Genomic DNA, 19,190 nt, shown 5'->3' on the forward strand with positions numbered 1-19,190 from the left:
GTTTTCCCGAAAAACGCTTGTTTCTTCGGTGATTTCGCGTTGAATTGTTCGATTTGGAATTATACGAATAAGAACGTATTTTTCATGAGCTATAACTTTGCTTCTACTCAATTTGTAGACTTTACTGGTACACCCTTTTCTTCGTTTTTTTATAGGCTACACTTTTGCTAGGAATATTTTTTTCGATAAAATATTTACTTTTTGAGTTATTTGGAAAGAACGGTCTGAAAACGTAGTTTTTTTGTCTAAAAATCAACATTTTAAATCGCGAATAACTCGAAAAGTATCGACTTACGTAAAAAACTTTATGGAACAAAAGATGCTTAAAATAAGTCAAAATTTATCCATTTCCGGCCTTATTTTAAACACTCGTTTTTCACCCCCCGAGAAGGGGTAAATATCACCCCCCAAGTAAAAGCAACCAACGGCACAAATTCAACTTTGAAGTGGAGGGTAAGTAGAACCTAAATCCAAATTTTCATGCAATTCGGAGTTGCCCCTGGAAATTACACTCCAAAATGGTCATTTATTGGGTTAATGACAAATGTGTTAATAATGTCCAATCTCTGAGTTATAGATTCTAGACCTTAAAATATTAAGAATTAACTCAAGTCACTTGAATAAAACGTGGCTCCTTACTGAGTTACACGGTGTTTTATTTAAATATTTAAAAAACTATTTGTACCTAATACTTTAAAACTATTTGATATACCTATCACAAGTGATTCGGGTTAAACCTCAACATTTTGAGTTGTAGTTAAGAAACGAGTCTGTTAGAAACGAAACAGTTATCGTGGTGCGGCCATATCGTATATCGTGGTGCCGTATATCGTGGTGCATGACGGTAGAACTGTAAAGAGGGTATGGAAAGCTGCATCAGACAAAAAACGACGAAGAGCCAGGTCAGCATAAACAAGGAACGCAGATGTTGGAAAGGCTTTCGCAAAAAGACATATTGGGTGGACAAAGGCAGAGAGACTAATACTGACCAAAAGGCATGGAGACGTCAGATTTCTCCACTTACCTCGATACTGTAAGGCAGGGGTCACCAATTATATTTCCTGGGGGTCCGTTTCGAAAACCTATGACACTTCCGGGGTCCGGAGTTAACACTACCTGTCTGATTGTTCCAATTCTACCCCAGGCTGTGGGTGAAAAAACGTGATATAATTCAGGAATTTTTGAAACCTATCAGGTGTTGTAAAGGACGATGCCAGGAATAACTTCTACTAAAATGTAACCAAAAATATTGTGCGCTTTTTTTTTAATTGCGATTTTCATTTGTTAAATTTGCAATTTTTAATGATTTTTAATTTTGTAGCTTAGGATATTGATTTTAGAGAAAAACTTTTTAATAGAAAGTTGTAGTAAATTAAAAAACCTACAATTAGAGCTATGGTAAGTTTAATTTCGTTAATTGGTTATTGCAATACAGTCTGCGAAAAGTCCAAAATGGCCGTTTTTTACAATTGCATTATTTATTGTACAAATAATTTTTTTTTATTTTTTAAAGCTTTAAATTTAAGATCTTTCAATTCCTAACATAAAAAAATTGTAAAACCAGATTAACGAATTTGTTGCTTAGATATTATAAATTGTTTATCCCAAGAGGTCAAATGTCGAAGGCTATAACTTTTTGAAAAAAAAAATCGTAGAGAGTTGGTGAAACATCCAATCTCCTTCTAAAGAGTTATATTTTCATATTCTGATGTAAATAAATGCGTAAAACATTTTTAAACCTCTAATTTTTGGGTTTGAAAATAAGGGGGCAAATTTCGTTACAAACATTTAGAGCTGAAGCGGCCCTGTACATCCTATGAGTTTTTAACTTACAGATTATTGTTGCTGAAGATGAAACGAAGATTTGTAAAAAAATAAAAAATTTCTACGACCAACTGAAGCCAGATAATTTTTGGGTTTGAAAATAAGGGGGCAATTTTCGTTATAAACATTTAGAGCTGAAGCGGCCCTGTATATCCAATGAGTTTCTAACTTACAGATTAGTGTTGCTGAAGACGAAACGAAGATTTATAAAGAAATTAAAATTTTCTACAACCAACTGAAGCCGAGATAATTGTTTTTTTTTTCTTAAATCGTAGTGCCTTTATTTATAATAATTAAGAAATTATTTTACAGTCATTGACTAAAGAAAGACTTATATTATCTTAAAATAAAAATTATTATAAAATATAATTACATTTAATTATTAAAAATTATTTTTTAAATCGGTGCTTTTGCAAGCGGGCGAATTTTGCAAATCGCCCGGCTGGATTCAAATCCGCGCGCTCGGAAAATTTTTACGTAACTTGTATTAAATTTTGACAGAAAACAATTTAATAATATTACCATTATAATATACAGTCTATTTACCACTGTATTTGTTTTTCTTGATAAACTTTTATATGTGAAATCCAAAAAGAATAGTCACTATAAGAAAAAAAAGTTTTATATTGTATATTATAGTAAGAAGTAACATTATTATTATTATATTTATATAACAATGAAAAAATTAAAAATATATTTCATATATATGTATCATTTTTGTAATATTATTTCTTTAGAAATGAAATTTCACATATAAAAGTTTATCAAGAAAAACAAATACAGTGGTAAATAGACTGTATATTATAATGGTAATATTATTTAATTTTTTCTGTCAAAATTTAATACAAGTTACGTAAAAATTTTCCGACCGCGCGGATTTGAAGCCAGCCGGGCGATTTGCAAAATTCGGCCGCTCGCAAAAGCACCGATTTTAAAAATGATTTTTAAGAATTAAATGTAATTAAATTTTATAATAATTTTTATTTTAAGATAATATAAGTCTTTCTTTAGTCAATGACTGTAAAATAATTTCTTAATTGTTATAAATAAAAGCACTACGACTTAAGACAAAAAAACAATTATCTCGGCTTCGGTTGGTTGTAGAAAATTTTTATTTTTTTATAAATCTTCGTTTTATCTTCAGCAACAATAATCTGTAAGTTAGAAACTCATAGGATGTACAGGGCCGCTTCAGCTCTAAATGTTTATAACAAAATTTTCCCCCTTATTTTCAAACCCAAAAATTATCTCGGCTTCAGTTGGTCGTAGAAATTTTTTATTTTTTTATAAATCTTCATTTCATCTTCAGCAACAATAATCTGTAAGTTAAAAACTCATAGGATGTACAGGGCCGCTTCAACTCTAAATGTTTATAACGAAATTTGCCCCCTTATTTTCAAACCCAAAAATTAGAGGTTTAAAAATGTTTTACGCATTTATTTACATCAGAATGTGAAAATATAACTCTTTAGAAGGAGATTGGATGTTTCACCAACTATCTACGATTTTTTTTTAAATTATAGCCTTCGACATTTGACCTCTTGGGATAAACAATTTATAATATCTAAGCAACGAATTCGTTAATTTGGCTTTACAATTTTTTTTATGTTTGGAATTGAAAGATCTTCATTTTAAAGCTTTAAAAAATAATAAAAAAAATATTTGTACAATAAATAATGCAATTGTAAAAAACGGCCATTTTGGACTTTTCGCAGGCTGTTTTGCAATAACCAATTAACCAAATTAAACTTACTGTACCTCAAATTGTAGGTTTTTTAATTTACTACAACTTTCTATTAAAAAGTTTTTCTCTAAAATCAATATCCTAAGCTGCAAAATTAAAAATCTTTAAAAATTGCAAATTTAACAAATGAAAATCGCAATATAAAAAAAAGCGCACAATATTTTTGGTTACATTTTAGTATAAGTTATTCCTGGCATCGTCCTTTACAACACCTGATAGGTTTCAAAAATTCCTGAATTATATCCTGAAATCGACCTATTTTTCACCCACAGCCTGGGGTATTCGGTAAACAAATCAGAAAGGTGCAGTGCGAAATTTTTAGACAGGGATTGTTTTTAATAGTTTTTTAATAAATCCAAAACATCACCTTTTTTGCTCCCGAAATATGGTTTTAGCATTTTTGGGCCATCTTAAACAAAAAATATGTTCTGTCATTTTTCTCAAAACTTGATAGATTTCAAGTTTTAAACGATTTATAATCTGAAAAATGCGAAAATAAGCATTTTCGAAGCTGGAAAATTCATGTGTACATTACTATTTTTGCGGTTGTCAAGTGCCTAAATTGAAGCTTAAACATTCAATTTCAAGATTCTGATGAGTTATCGGGGTTTATTTCAATTTCGACCGTTTGTTTTTATTGGCGTATTTAATTAGCACATTGGCAATAATTAATTGAATAAATAAATAAATCATAAAAAAAATATGTTAATAATAAATTATAAAATTTTAATAAATGTAAAGTATTTGTTGGGCATTTTTCGCATCAGTACGTATAATATGTATAATAAGTGCGACAGAGACGCCCCATAAATTGCGATGTGCGGTGGCTTAAAAAGTCGAGTGGACTCGCATAATTAACAATTAAAAACAACGGTCTATATTGAAGTAAGCCCCGATTACTCGTTAGAATCTTGAAATTGAATTTATAAACTTCAATTTAGGCATTTGGCAACCTGAAAACTAATAATTTACATCAGAGTTTTCAAACCTTGAAAATGCGTAGGTATTTTCACATTTTTCATATTTTAAATCGCTTATAACTCGAAAACTATCAACTTTTGAAAAAAAAAATGACATGAGACTTTTTTTAAATACAATTTTCGGGCTAAAAGCTAATTTTGAATTTGTATAAAAGTATTGTTTTGCCCGGCATCCCGCGCCCCTTCTGATTTGTTTAAGGGGACATTTTTGAACAGGAATCCACAAAAAAAAAACCGAATCAGAAAATTTGTCATTCGGAAGCGGCCTCACAACATGGAGTAATACTCTGGGCTAATTAGCAAAATTCATGGAAAAGTTATTTACCAGCAATTTTATTGCTGGAATCGAATTATAAGATCCTATATATTAATAATATAGGTATGCAAAGTCCGCAGATAGTGTGCTACTTATTTTATAAACAAAATGGCGCCCGAAAATCGTGTTTTTTTCAATTTTTGCTCTATAACTCCAAAGATTTTAACTTTACACCAAAAACACCCAAATAAAAATTCACCGCAATTAAATTCTGCATAGAGATATGTTTTTCCCGATTTGCTCCGAAGAAAATTTTCCTCGGAAAATGCGGGTTTTCCCAACAAAATCTCTAATTTTCAAATAAAGTTTTAGGTAAGTAATTATTAATCAATAATTAAATAACTTAGTGAGATCAAAGCTTTCTTGGTATAGATTGTAATTCCAGAATGCGGTGAAAATTAAACGAATATTTTAGCAACAATTCAATTGTTAATTAACAATTTACGATCGCAATAATAACCAAAATAATCATGATACATTGATCAAACTTATAAAGATTATAAAGATGAGATGCTTATTTAATATATTATCGACAAAATATACATTTTTCGTTTTTTTGCATAATCTTTAAATTTTGAAAAAAAAAATAGTTATAATACGCTGGTCTAATTAGTATAGTACAAAGAAAGGTTATTTACCAGCAATTTTATTGCTGGAATCGAATATTATGATCCTATATATTAATAATATAGCTATGCAAAGTCCGCAGATAGTGTGCTACTTTTTTTATTAACAAAATGGCGCCCCCAAATCGTGTTGTTTTCAATTATTGGTCTATAACTCCGAAGATTTTAACTTTAAAAATGAATAACCATTTTCAATTTCGTTGCAAAACGAAAATACAGCCGAACCATATTCCAGTCCAATCAGAGAGTGCTGCAAGCACCTCTACCGGTTTCGAAACTTATTAGTCTCTCATCAGGAGGCACATATGCTGCTCTCCCTGATCCAACCAAAACAAACCCCAGCGTGCAGTCCCGAATTGCAACGAACGAAATGGCATTTCGTTCGTGTAGAATTCCCTCATCTTCCTTAGTCTCAGCATCCGTATGGCTTGCAAATTGTAGAAGCCTCGGAGGTGTAACCAGAGAAGGTTCCCATTGTTTTCATTCTGGTGGGATATGCTATATGCCATTAGAGTGAAAACTTAGTATTTTAACTTTACACCAAAAGCACTGAAATAAAAATTCACCCCAATTTAATTCTACATAGAGGCATGTTTTCCCGATTTGCTCCGACGAAAATTTTCCTCGGAAAATGTGGGTTTTCCCAACAAAATCTCGAATTTTCAAACAAATTTTTTGGGCAAGTAATTATGTATCAATAATTAAATAACTTGGTGAAATAAAGGCTTTCTTGGTATAGATTATAACTGCAAAAGCCGGTGAAAATTAAACAAATATGTTAGCAACAATTCAATTGTTCATTAACAATTTACAGTCGCAATAACAACTAAAATAATCATGAAACATTGACTAAACTTAGAAAGATTATAAATAGGTGATGCCTATTTAATATTTTTCTCGACAAAATATAAATTTTTCATTTTTTTGCATAATCTTTAAATGTTTAACAAAAATAGTTATAAACAAATTAACATTTCTCAGAAATTGTTTATTATATTATAATTTAAAAAAATGCTTAAAATGCGTATTTCAAAGGTCTTGAAAACGAATGCTTTAATATTTTTTTCCAACCATTTGCAATAAAGTTATGAAACAGCAAAGTAAACATACGATTACTCCGTTTTTTATAATTTGTTTTAATTGTTTCAAAGCTTAAAAATGAGTTTATGGTACAAACTAATTACTCTCAAAAAATATCAAACATTAGTTCAATGGTTATATATTAATCAAAGATTAAAAATGTTTTTTTTTGTAATTTTTAGGGCGAAAATAGGCTTGATACAGAGCCGAAGCTTAATTTTATTTATTAACTACTGTACGTCGCGGGTGGTTGTCGCTTCGAGTGAAAATGTTATTAGCTACGGTACTGTATTAGTCTGCTTTCGCGCGTGTAAATTACAAAAAAAATATTTATAATCTTTAATTAAAATGTAACCATTAAACTAATAATCGATATTTTTTGTATCTAATTAGCTTGTACTTTAAACTAACTTTTACGCTTTGAAAGAGTTTAAAAAAATTATAAACAACATAGTAATCTTATGTTTACTTTGCTATTTCATAACTTTTTTGAAAATGGTTGCAAAAAAGTTTTAAAGCATTCATTTTCAAGATCCGTAAAATACGCGTTTTACCTATTTTTTAAAATTAGAATGTAATAAAAACTTTCTGAGAAACGTTAATTTGTTTATAACTATTTTTTTTAAACATTTAAAAATTATTCAAAAAAAATTAAAAATTTATATTTTGTTGACAAAATATTAAATAGGCATCTTATATTTATAAGATTTCAAAGTTTGATCAGTGTATCATAATTATTTTGGTTATTATTGCGACCGTAAATTATTAATTAACAATTGAATTGTTGCTAAAATATTCGTTTAATTTTCACCGGCTTCTGAAACTATAATCTAAACCAAGAAAACTTTTATGTCACCGAGTTATTTAACTATTGGTAGATAATTTCTTATCTAAAACTTTATTTGAAATTTAAAGATTTTGTTGGGAAAACCCGCATTTTCCGAGGAAAATTTTCGTCGTAGCAGATCGGGAAGAACACGTCTATATGCAGAATTTAATTTCGGTGAATTTTTATTAGGGTGTTTTTGGTGTAGAGTTAAAATGTTAGGAGTTATGGAGCAAAAATTGAAAAAACCACGATTTGGGGGCGCCATTTTGTTAATAAAAAAAGTAGCACACTATCTGCGGACTTCGCATACCTATATTATTAATATATACCATCATAAGCTTCGATTCCAGCAATAAAATTGCTGGTAAATAACTTTTCCCAAAAATGGCCTATTCTCCGATAATCAGCCCAGACTATAATTGGAAAGGAAACCTAATAATATCCTATTGTTTTTGGCCACTGTAGAGTTGAATACTTTCCTGGTACAATAAATAAAATATAAATTCATTGTGTATTGTTTTGATGTTATTATCAGTAACACAGAAGTATTGTAAATTGTTATTGGGAATAAATATATATAAATAAATAATCATATGTACTTAGTACGAAATGGTAAATAATTTGTTATCTTTTCTACATTAGTTTCAATGTTGAAAACTTATTTGTTGCATACTTATTAAATCTGAAAACTATTTTAATTACATGCACACCTCAAAAGTACTCCCACTTAACATATAGTAGAGAGGAAATGAATATAAAAAAACGCACATGACAATTTTATATTACAGTTTACTTAAATTCAAAATTAATGAATATAATAAATATAACAATAAAGGGAAAACTCTTTACAAAATTAAATTATCAGTGAGAAGAATGACATTTTTTATTATGTACAACCTGTCTGAAGTTTGGAGTGAGTTTGGTGCAACTGATTCTCATTGGGGAGTTGCGATATTCATCTGTTAGCTGAGATCTGTACCGATTTTTAATAAAGTTCATTCTTGATAAAGCGGCTTCGCACACATAAGTTGAGTCAAACATAATATACAATTTCATGGCCAAACATTTTCAAAATTGCCAAACGCTATATTCTGAATTTAATGACGGTCCGCACAAAAGTAGCTCACGGTCCGAATGCGGGCCGCGGTCCGCTAATTGGTGACCCCTGCTGTAAGGGACAAGAGGACGGCTTAAGTAAGTAGGTAGTAAGTAAGTGGTCTAAACTGTATCATGCAAAGCAACAACTTGTTGAAAAACAAAAGAAAAACCACAAAATATGTTATAAAAAAAAAACAAAAACACACAAACATGCTATGCAATTAGAACCTTTTAAATCATGATAAAAGTAATTCCTAGGTGCTGTCCCACTTCTTCGCAAAGGTACTGTGATAGCCGCAGAATCCTGGAGAATATTTCTGATATATTCCGTTTTACCTATATAGACAAATAATTGGGTTATACTAACATAATTTTTAAATAAAATGAACGTTAATAACATATTACAAAAAACTAGAATAGTTATTTATGCACCGAGAGTGTTAAGACGTTTACATCCGAAGTGCAACATATCCCAGCCAGAGGGCATCTGGCCCGAGGGATGGATTTTGCTCGATGGGCTTAATCATTTGTTAACACCAACGCAACGATACGTTCAAGATTTTATTTTTCACTTCACATAATATAAAAACTAAAATTAAATAAAATAACAAAATCTACGGTTTCGTTTTGATTAAAATCTGTCTTCCTCCATCCCCCGATAGCACTATTTCTAGGTCTACCTGTTGTCAAGGAGGCTCTAAGGAAGACAGATTTTTACCATTCCGACCGTAGATTGTCGATATAAATTAAAATAATTTATATCGTAGTATGGATAGAACGCCCTCTAACGGGGAATAAGCGAAATGAATTTCGACTCAATTCAAGCTTTCTGCTTAACCCAGGTATAACATACCAAAAGGCACCGCCAGGAAAACATTCCACTTTGCGGTTCAGAGAGCCCATATGAAACGAGTCTTTGTACTCTATGCAGAGTATGGCATTAACAAAATAAGAAAATCTACGGTTTCGTTTTGATTAAAATCTGTCTTCCTCCATCCCCCGATAGCACTATTTCTAGGTCTACCTGTTGTCAAGGAGGCTCTAAGGAAGACAGATTTTTACCATAAGAAATAGTGCTATCGGGGGATGGAGGAAGACAGATTTTAATCAAAACGAAACCGTAGATTTTCTTATTTTGTTAATGCCATACTCTGCATAGAGTACAAAGACTCGTTTCATATGGGCTCTCTGAACCGCAAAGTGGAATGTTTTCCTGGCGGTACCTTTTGGTATGTTATACCTGGGTTAAGCAGAAAGCTTGAATTGAGTCGAAATTCATTTCGCTTATTCCCCGTTAGAGGGCGTTCTATCCATACCGCGATATAAATTATTTTAATTTATATCGACAATCTACGGTGGGAATGGTAAAAATCTGTCTTCCTTAGAGCCTCCTTGACAACAGGTAGACCTAGAAATAGTGCTATCGGGGGATGGAGGAAGACAGATTTTAATCAAAACGAAACCGTAGATTTTCTTATTTTGTTAATGCCATACTCTGCATAGAGTACAAAGACTCGTTTCATATGGGCTCTCTGAACCGCAAAGTGGAATGTTTTCCTGGCGGTGCCTTTTGGTATGTTATACCTGGGTTAAGCAGAAAGCTTGAATTGAGTCGAAATTCATTTAAAATTAAATATACTAACTTAATGAAAATATTTTGACAGACATGACACTTCCAGTTATACCGGAAATGAACAATGAACAATGAACAACCAGTTCATAGGTCAAAACTTCATATTTTTCGAGTTATATATTCATTTTTTCGAAAATTTTGACAGGTAGAGACTAACTTCAAACTTAAGGAAAAAGGCGCCAAATGTCGCCTGTCAAAATGTTCGATGTGTTTTAAATGTATTCGTTTTTTTAGAATCCTGAGAACCTAATACACATTTTTGAAAAAAATTAGATTACATTATTACTGAGGGCCGAAAGTCCCTGAAAACTTCTATAATGTTTATTTTAATAAGTTACAGGGGTGAAAATAAAAGAGAAAGTTTAGTGTGATTTTTAATTGAAAATATCTCATTCAACAGAAACTTTGTATTTATTCTAAGGAACTTTCGGCCCTCGGTAATAACGTAATCTTTCGTTCTGCGTTTAAATTTTTCAAAAATACTTATTAGTTTTCTCAGTATTCGAAAAAATAAGTACATTTAAAACACATTGAAAATTTTGACAGGCGATACTTTGCGCCTTTCCCCTTAAAGCTCATCCATTTATGACAAATCTTTGCACATCGAAATCGAATTTCTAAATACGGGATGTACACGTGACATGCCATTTCTTGAAACTTTAAATCATAGTAAATCAACAATTAAAATTAAATACCTACCCTATATTTTACTATTTTAATCAAAAAAAGTCAAATTTCTTTTAAAAAGTATTAGGGTTCCCTATATCTAAAGTTAGTACCTACTTTAGGATATATGAATAAGTTAAGGCTTTTCATCGATTGTCATTTGTTTCGAGCTTCTTTCATATGTTATATAATCTGTGTGTAATATTAATATACACGGATTATACGACATATGACAAAATCTCGAAACAAATGACTGTGAATGAAAAGCATTATTGCGGTTAATGTTAAAGGTAAGATATATTTTATTGTTTTATTTTAGCAGGCCGTGTATAAAGATGTCATAATTGTCGGTATATATTTCTAATTCCTGGCACTTTTACAAAGTGGTAGAAATAAACAATGAAGATTACGTACATTTACTTTTTAATATTTGGGGAATGTGACAGTTATTACTAGAACATGTGCTATATTTACTACAATATAACCAACCAATGACACCGTGGTTTGGTTTGGTTGTTTTTAACAAAAAGTTAACAATGAAGCTTATTGTAGATAATAATGTGTTCATCGTTGCTATGCTGCTTATCCCGAAGCATCATCACGTTGTGGCGAGAAAGATTTAGTATATCGATTCCATCTATTCAGCAAATTAAAAAAACAATCATAAATTTTATCTTTATTCTTACAACCCAGTTCAAAGTCAAAGTTTAAACGAAACAGACTATAATACAATAATTAAATGAACAGACTATGAAGACAGAAGTCCCGAAAGAACGTTACTTACTCTTTGTATGCAAAGGCTTTCAAGACATTATGTTTGTAAATAGATGGCTTATTAACTTTAAAAAGTTTACCTCTATCTGTCAAATTTTTTTGGAAGAAGAAGACTAACTCAACAGGTAAGTTTTGAGCTATAAAGTTTTGTCGAGAATGCCTCTAAAACCGAAGTAACCTGCTTCCACGTAAACAACAATCTGGCATCAAGAACACTTAACCTTCACTTTGATAATACACGACTTGACCACAATAAACATCCAAATACCTAGGCGTGGCTTTAGACAGAATGTTAAGCTTTAGCGAACATTTAAGTACAGTTGCCGAGAAGCTAAAAACCAGAAATAACATCATTCAGAAGCTCTGAAACAATATGGGGGTAACGGCATCCACACTCAGGTCTTCAGGCTTAGTTCTTGTTTACTCTGTAGCTGAATATTGCGCAGAAATATTGATCAACAGTGATCTCGTTAAAAAGATTGATATCCAGCTAAATATCACCATGAGAATGATCTATGGAGTAACCAAATCTAAACTAATCCATTGACGACCAGTGTTGAGCGACATTCCACCACTACACCTTCGACGATCCAGTCTGCTAACCAAAGAATACAACAAGATCCTTAGCAACACGGCGCTGCTGATTCATAACTATATAGAAGATGCAACCAAAAGTCGACTGCGCTCCAGAAAATCTCCAATACAAACCGCAGAATTAGTCGCAGCCACCGGGTTCAACATGATCACCAAATAGATCCATGAATGGTCGGAAGTTCAACCAAATACAGTTATACCTTGCATCACAGAGACACCTTTTGGATTTGACTTACCACGTAAGACCTGGTGCACAGTTAGTCGCATCAGAACTCAACATGGTCGATGTGCGTATATGTTGCACAAATGGGGTAAGCTATTATCACCGTTATACATCTGCGGAAATGTCCAATCTATCAAGCACATAAAGAGGAGTGCCACCAGAAGGTCTACGAGAGAAGTTCACAAGATTTCTTGTTTGCTACGATCGAGTCGATTAACTACATAAAATGATTAACTACATGATTAATGCCTGGGCGCACCAACATATTAAGCTTAAGACGTGATTTAAGCTCAGCGTACGAAACATAAGCGTTACATCATTGAGGCCTAGATCAATTTTCAGCTTGTCACAATGGATTGCCACGTGGATTGGATGGATAAGAATCGAAAATTATGGTACAAAGTAAGTTAGCCTTAAAGCGGCCCTATCTATAAGCTGAGCTGGGCTAACCTAGAGCTTATTGTTGGTGCAACCAGGCATAAGTATTTTTATATCGGGTTAATTTTAACTTAACTTGTTTATTGTAATCTTATAAATGTTTTGAAATGGCATACGCTGAATAATAAATGTCTAGAATTTTACAATTTTACGTAGACTCTAAAAATTCAATAATATACAGGGTCTTCTATTTAAAAAACCAATGTTGTTAAATTCTGGTATAACCGGAAGTGGCATGTTTGTCAAATTTACAGCTTCTATTGATGGCGTATTTAGCAGAAAATTTCATATTCATTTCAATATACATAAATTTAATACTCACAATCCAGTCTTCTTGAAATCTCTTTGTAGCTTTCGCCTTCCTTCTTCTTGGCACCTCCGCCTGGAGCTTGGTAGGCTGAGGGTAAATAAGGCATTGGATCATAATCGAATTCTGCAAAAGGTCTTCCGGTGACACTTCTTCTAGAACGAGGTTCAGCGGGAGTTTCTGTACGGTGGGTAGTTGAATCCCAACCACCTCCAGCATGTCTTTGAGCTAAGTAAAAAAATTGAGGATCAGAAACAATTTATATGCTGAAATAGTTATCATAATTTATAATCAAATGATGTATAACACGATTTTCCAAAATGAGGGATTGGACGTAAAGGATTTATGGAGTGGCCTGATAGTTCTACGGATCTTAATCCGTTCGATCTTTTGTAGTGGGATTAGCTACAATCGCGGGTTTACATTAAGCAGGATCTGAAACAAATAATTATTGCTGACTGTGAACTAATACGTTGACAAGTCTTAGAAAGTGACTCACGAATTTAATAATAGACTTCCACATTGTCAGGAGATCAAAGGCTAGAATCCTGAACATTCTAAGTGATTTTTTAAAATTATTATTCTCATTAGTCTTAAGTAGATAAATTTACCTATTATTTAACTGCAAATGATTTAGTCTAGGCGCCAGAGGGGTCACCGTGTCATATTCAATTATGATGGACAAACTCAACGGTTTCTTATGGATTTTTGGCTGCTGATTACGAATTTCGAGGGGGGATTTCGATCCGAGTGGTCAAAAAATTGTTATAAACAATTTAATTGTTTATAAATTGTTTATAAGGCTCTGGCTCATAAACTAAAAGAGATAAAAAAAATGTTTCAAATAAAATTTGTTCCTTAATAAAATACAAAGAAAAAACCTTTTACTAAACTTAAATCTAACAATTAGAACTCAAGATATTGTAAAATTAGTGCACAATGCAAATTGCAAAATAAGTATTTTTCGAAGCTTTATCGATCGTAACTCGGCTTCTACGCATGCAAATGAGCCTTATAAGGTGTCGTTTTAAAGCTTAATTAACAGGTTTATAAACAAAGTTTGTTAAATTACTTGATCTTCATTTGTTTTAAAGTTATACCGGTTTGAAGTTACAATTTTCTTAAAAATATTGTACATTCATTTGTTTATAAAGGTTTCAAGCAAATTTGAGCTATAAACATTTATACTTTAATAAACAATAATGATAGAAAAACTCAAAAGGAACAATTTGAGGATATGAAAATGTTCATAAGTTTATTTTTGGCCAAGATGTCGATATTTTAATGGCGCGCTATGAGGCGCAAGATCGGCTCACCGCGTAAAGGTTCACGCGCTAACTTCGCGATGCAAATTATAATTTCTATGTATACATACGTTATCTTCATTTTTCATTTTTGAAGATCCTAATAAAATTTTATCATATAATTCTTATAATTAAATCATCATACTGTACCTCGTATCACCTTTCATTCTATTTACTTTGTCTTCTATTTTTTGCACTAAATGAGAAAAAACATTAAAAACTAATATTTCAGAAGTATAACTAAAAAGTAAGTTGATATTATTTATTAATACTATTTTTACAAACATTTTTTTCATGCATCTGCAAATCTGCATAGAGATATACAGGGAATATCAGCTTTTTTTACATCTGCATAAGTTCTTAGCGAAATTTTAACAGTTACATGGTGGTACAAGACTGTTCTTGTAGGCAGTAAAACAAAAACTTTTTGAGGCTTCAGAGTCTAATTATCTATATGATATCCATATAAAGTGGATCTAGTTCTTTTGCAGCATCATAAAGGCCCGTCAATTGTGTGTATGCCGCCACATCATAAATGCTCGTTTTATATGCAATGATGATACTGCAAAAGAACTCGATCCATTTTTATATGGATATCACATATTGGCTCATTTGCATGCGTAGAAGCCGTGTTACGATCGATAAAGCGTCGAAGAATACATACTTACTTGACTGTGAGCCAATCTTGCGCCTCATAGCGCGCCATTAAAATATCGACATCTTAGCCAAAAATAAACTTACGAACATTTTCATAAGCTCAAATTGTTCCTTGTGAGTTGTTTTATCATTATTTTTAATTAAAGTTTAAATATTTATAGCTTAAGTTTCCTTGAAATCTTTATAAACAAATTATTGTACAATTTTTTTAAGAAAATTATAACTTCAAACGGGTATAACATTAAAACAAATGAAGATCAACTAATTTAACAAACTTTGTTTGGAAGCCTCTTAATTAAGCTTTAAAAGGACACCTTATAGGGCTCATTTGCATGCGTAGAAGCGAGTTACGATCGATAAAGCTTCGAAAAATACTTATTTTGCAATTTGCATTGTGCACTAATTTTACAATATCTTGAGTTCTAATTGTCGGATTTAAGTTTAGTAAACGGTTGTTTCTTCGTTTTTTATTAAGGAATAAATTTTATTTGAAACATTTTTTTTATATCTTTTAGTTTATCAGCCAGAGCCTTATAAACAATTTATAAACAATTAAATTGTTTATAACAATTTTTTGACGACTCGGATCGAAATCCCCCCTCGAAATTCGTAATCAGCAGCCAAAAATCCATAAGAAACCGTTGAGTTTGTCCATCAGAATTGAAAATGACACGGTGACCTCTATTTGGCGCCTAGACTAATTTATTTCTCGTTTTTTGCAAATTTTTCTACCAAATTTGGTACGTTTGGATTAGGAATAACAAATTATTTCAAAATAATTTACTACTTTTGTTGGGAATAAGCTACAATTTTACTTTAAAGTTTATTTGACGTTTAAATTTTACTTCGGGAATCGTTCTCAAAATAAGTATAAATATACTTAAACGTCAAATAAATTTAATTTCAAAGTAAAATTGTGGCTTGTTCCCAACAAAAATAGTAAATTGCATTAAGATGTCACAAGAAAACAGCTTCAGAACAATATTCACAATCCTACCACAATTGGTTGTACTGGAAATTACATTTTATATAGTTTTTGAAATTTTGAATCCCACTCCGGAAATTGTTTTCAAAAAATAAAAAACAATAAAATTTTCATGAGGTTATACATCTGTTGTTGTACAGATTGAAGTTTTCATAACTTTTATCTAGTTCTTCTATTTCGCTACATTTCCTCTAAGCCTTGCCTCTTTAGTTTCTCTTATTTGATTTCTAATTACTCTTCGTATCATCCCATATCGTGTTGTTCGTATTTTTGACTTCTATTCTTTCTGTTGTTCGGAAGCTATTTTCTTGTGGCATTTTTATAATCAAGTATATTCAAATGGGAAATAAGCCACAATTTTACCTAAAAATGATTTTATTAACGTTTCGACGCCCAAGTCGGGTGTCGTTGTCAAAATACAAAATAAAATTATTTTGTATTTTGACAACGACACCCGACTTGGGCGTCGAAACGTTAATAAAATCATTTTTAGGTAAAATTGTGGCTTATTTCCCATTTGAATATTCTATTCTTTCATCCATCAATTCTAGAATTTCTATATTTATCCGAGGTTTGTGCTCCTTCCCATCAAAATTTAACGACGAATTTTAACTTTTTCGCAACGTCTTGCCAGTCTTTTTTGTTTGTCTATTCCGAATTAAACTTTTTTGTGTGTGGTATTTTTTTCGTTTTATTGCATACCCGATATGTTTATTGATAATTATATTTATGGCCACTATATCCTGTTGTACCCGTGTTGAGCTGCCCCCCCCCACTTGCAGAAATTAAAAAACAAATAGCCCTGATTTATGAGCTATTTATGAGCTTTCATATTCCGCAAATTAAAAATTTTGAGCTCGTTCCACTGAGCAGGAATTTAATATTTTAGTGGGGGGGGGGGGCTGCCCCACTACTTAAAAATAAGAATATTGAATCGATTTTTGCGGCAGAATTACGAGCTATTTATGAGCTCTTGAAATGATATACATAGTTTCGATTTTTGAGCTCATCCCCTTCACCCTTAAACAACCCTTTAATTGATTTAACTTAAGAGAAAAATGCTGAGAAAACTTAAAATATATCGTATTGCGGATATAATTCCTATAGCTTATATATTCTAAGAATAAACTATTAAAACACGTGCATTTCGATTATTGAGCTACAACCCATTCCAAGACAACCACCCCATTTCCCGGCTTAAGAGAGAGTTGTACTTAAAATGCATTAAATTAATTATTTGGCGACTACATATCATTTAATAATTTATGAGCTCCCAAATTACGCACATTTAGATCAGTAAATTGCAATTTATTTTGTATAGTGCGGTCGCTGAAGGTAAAAATCAACGATTACCTTCAATTTCGGTGAACCTTCATCGATTTTCACGAAAATTGGTCAGTGGATATCTCAAGAAACAATGGTGACATAGTGCCACCTTGCGGCTTTACCCTGAGGGTGGATACCGCCCCTTCTCGGGGGTGAAAATTATTTTATAAAAAATAACTGCACAAATCAATAAAAGGACAAACTATAAGCAAAATTTGTTATAGCATCAAAATTTATGCTCCAAAAATTTTTCCAAAAAAATGAATTTTTTTTTTGAATAACTAAATTTCTATGATATCAGGCACATCCAACTATTTGAAAGGTAATTTCAAGCGCTATAAAATTGTATTACATTTTTAATCTTTCAAATACTTTATTTTTTAGGATAATAGGTTATAGGGCTCCAGTTACATTGTTCTCGTAGTAAAATTTAGGCTTAAACGTTTCTATCTCCGTTATTTTGATTCATACAGAAATCAAAAGATATGTAAAATCTTTGCTAATAAAAAAAAACTTCAAATTTCGTTTTCATTTTTTTACGTGTATCGAGTATTGTTGAAGTTATTATCAAATGCCAATAATTAAAGAAAATTTGAAAAATTTTGATTTTTTTTAAATCATACTTAAAATAATAACTCCAACAATACTCGATACACGTAAAAAATTATAAATAACGAAATTTGAGTTTTTTTTATTAACGAAGATTTTACTTGTCTTTTGATTTCTGTATGAATCAAAATAACGAAGATAGAAACGTTTAAGCCTAAATTTTACTACGAGATCAATGTAACTGGAGCCCTTTAACCTATTTTCCTAAAAAAATAAAATATTAATTGGAAAGATTAAACGTAATACAGTTTTATAGCTCTTGAAATTACCTTTCAAATAGTTGGATGTGCCTGATATCATAAAAATTAACAGTTATTAAAAAAAAATTCATTTTTTTGGAAAACATTTTCTAGTGTAAATTTTGATGCTATCAACTTTTTCTGGAGCTCATTTGATAGGTATTTCTAAGTACTTTGACAAATATTTAGTAAGTGTTATAAAATGCATCGCTTTCCCGTTATTTAAGCTTGAATCCTTAGATTTGAATAGTCGCAGAAAAAAATACACATTTAATTACCTATAACTCACTTTAAATTAAGAGGAAAGGAACATTTTGACGCCTGTCAAAATTTTCAATGTATTTTAAATGTAATCATTTTTTTCGAATCCTGAGAAAACTAATAAGTATCTTTCAAAAATTTAAACGCAGAATGAAAGATTACTTTATTACCGAGGGCCGAAAGTCCCTTAGAATGAATAAAAAGTTTCTTTTGAATGAGATATTTGAAATTAAAAATCACACTACATTTTCTCTTAGTTTTGCACCCCTGTAACTTATTAAAATAGACATTATAGAAGTTTTCAGGGACTTTCGGCCCTCGGTAAGAACGTAATCATTCATTCTGCGTTTAAATTTTTTCAAAAATACTTATTAGTTTTCTCAGGATTCGAAAAAAATGAATCCCCATTTAAATACCATTGCAGCAGAAAATACGTACCCATCCCCTTAACACTAAAGGGTTTTTCAAGTAAGCAATTTATTACATTTTTTATTAGCTTCAATTTTAGTGATAAAAACTTCTTTGTAAAAACTTACAGTTTTTGAGTTATTTATGAAAAGTCGCTTTAAATCATGCATTTTCTTTCATAAAAATTAAACTATTTGATCTTTAATAACTCAAAAAGTATTGATTTATTTCAATAACATTATATATAACAAACTTTGCTTAGAATTTGT

The 19,190-nt window shown here is 31.2% G+C and overlaps 1 protein-coding gene across 2 annotated transcripts in view; it reads right to left on the bottom strand.

The window, feature by feature from the left end:
- Positions 1-19,190, bottom strand: part of LOC126881594 (TRAF-type zinc finger domain-containing protein 1-like) — a 75,826-nt gene that overhangs the window by 25,743 nt on the left and 30,893 nt on the right. The window contains exons 3-4 of one of the 2 annotated variants that reach the window (XM_050645955.1): positions 13,148-13,360; positions 8,726-8,833 (exon numbers count right to left, since the gene is read on the bottom strand). In XM_050645955.1, the coding sequence (XP_050501912.1) occupies positions 8,726-8,833; positions 13,148-13,360 (321 nt within the window). The remainder of the gene's footprint in view (positions 1-8,725; positions 8,834-13,147; positions 13,361-19,190) is intronic. The other variant, XM_050645956.1, reaches the window with a different exon arrangement.

This window comes from Diabrotica virgifera, chromosome 3 (genome assembly GCF_917563875.1).
Source record: "Diabrotica virgifera virgifera chromosome 3, PGI_DIABVI_V3a".
Lineage (NCBI taxonomy): Eukaryota > Metazoa > Arthropoda > Insecta > Coleoptera > Chrysomelidae > Diabrotica > Diabrotica virgifera.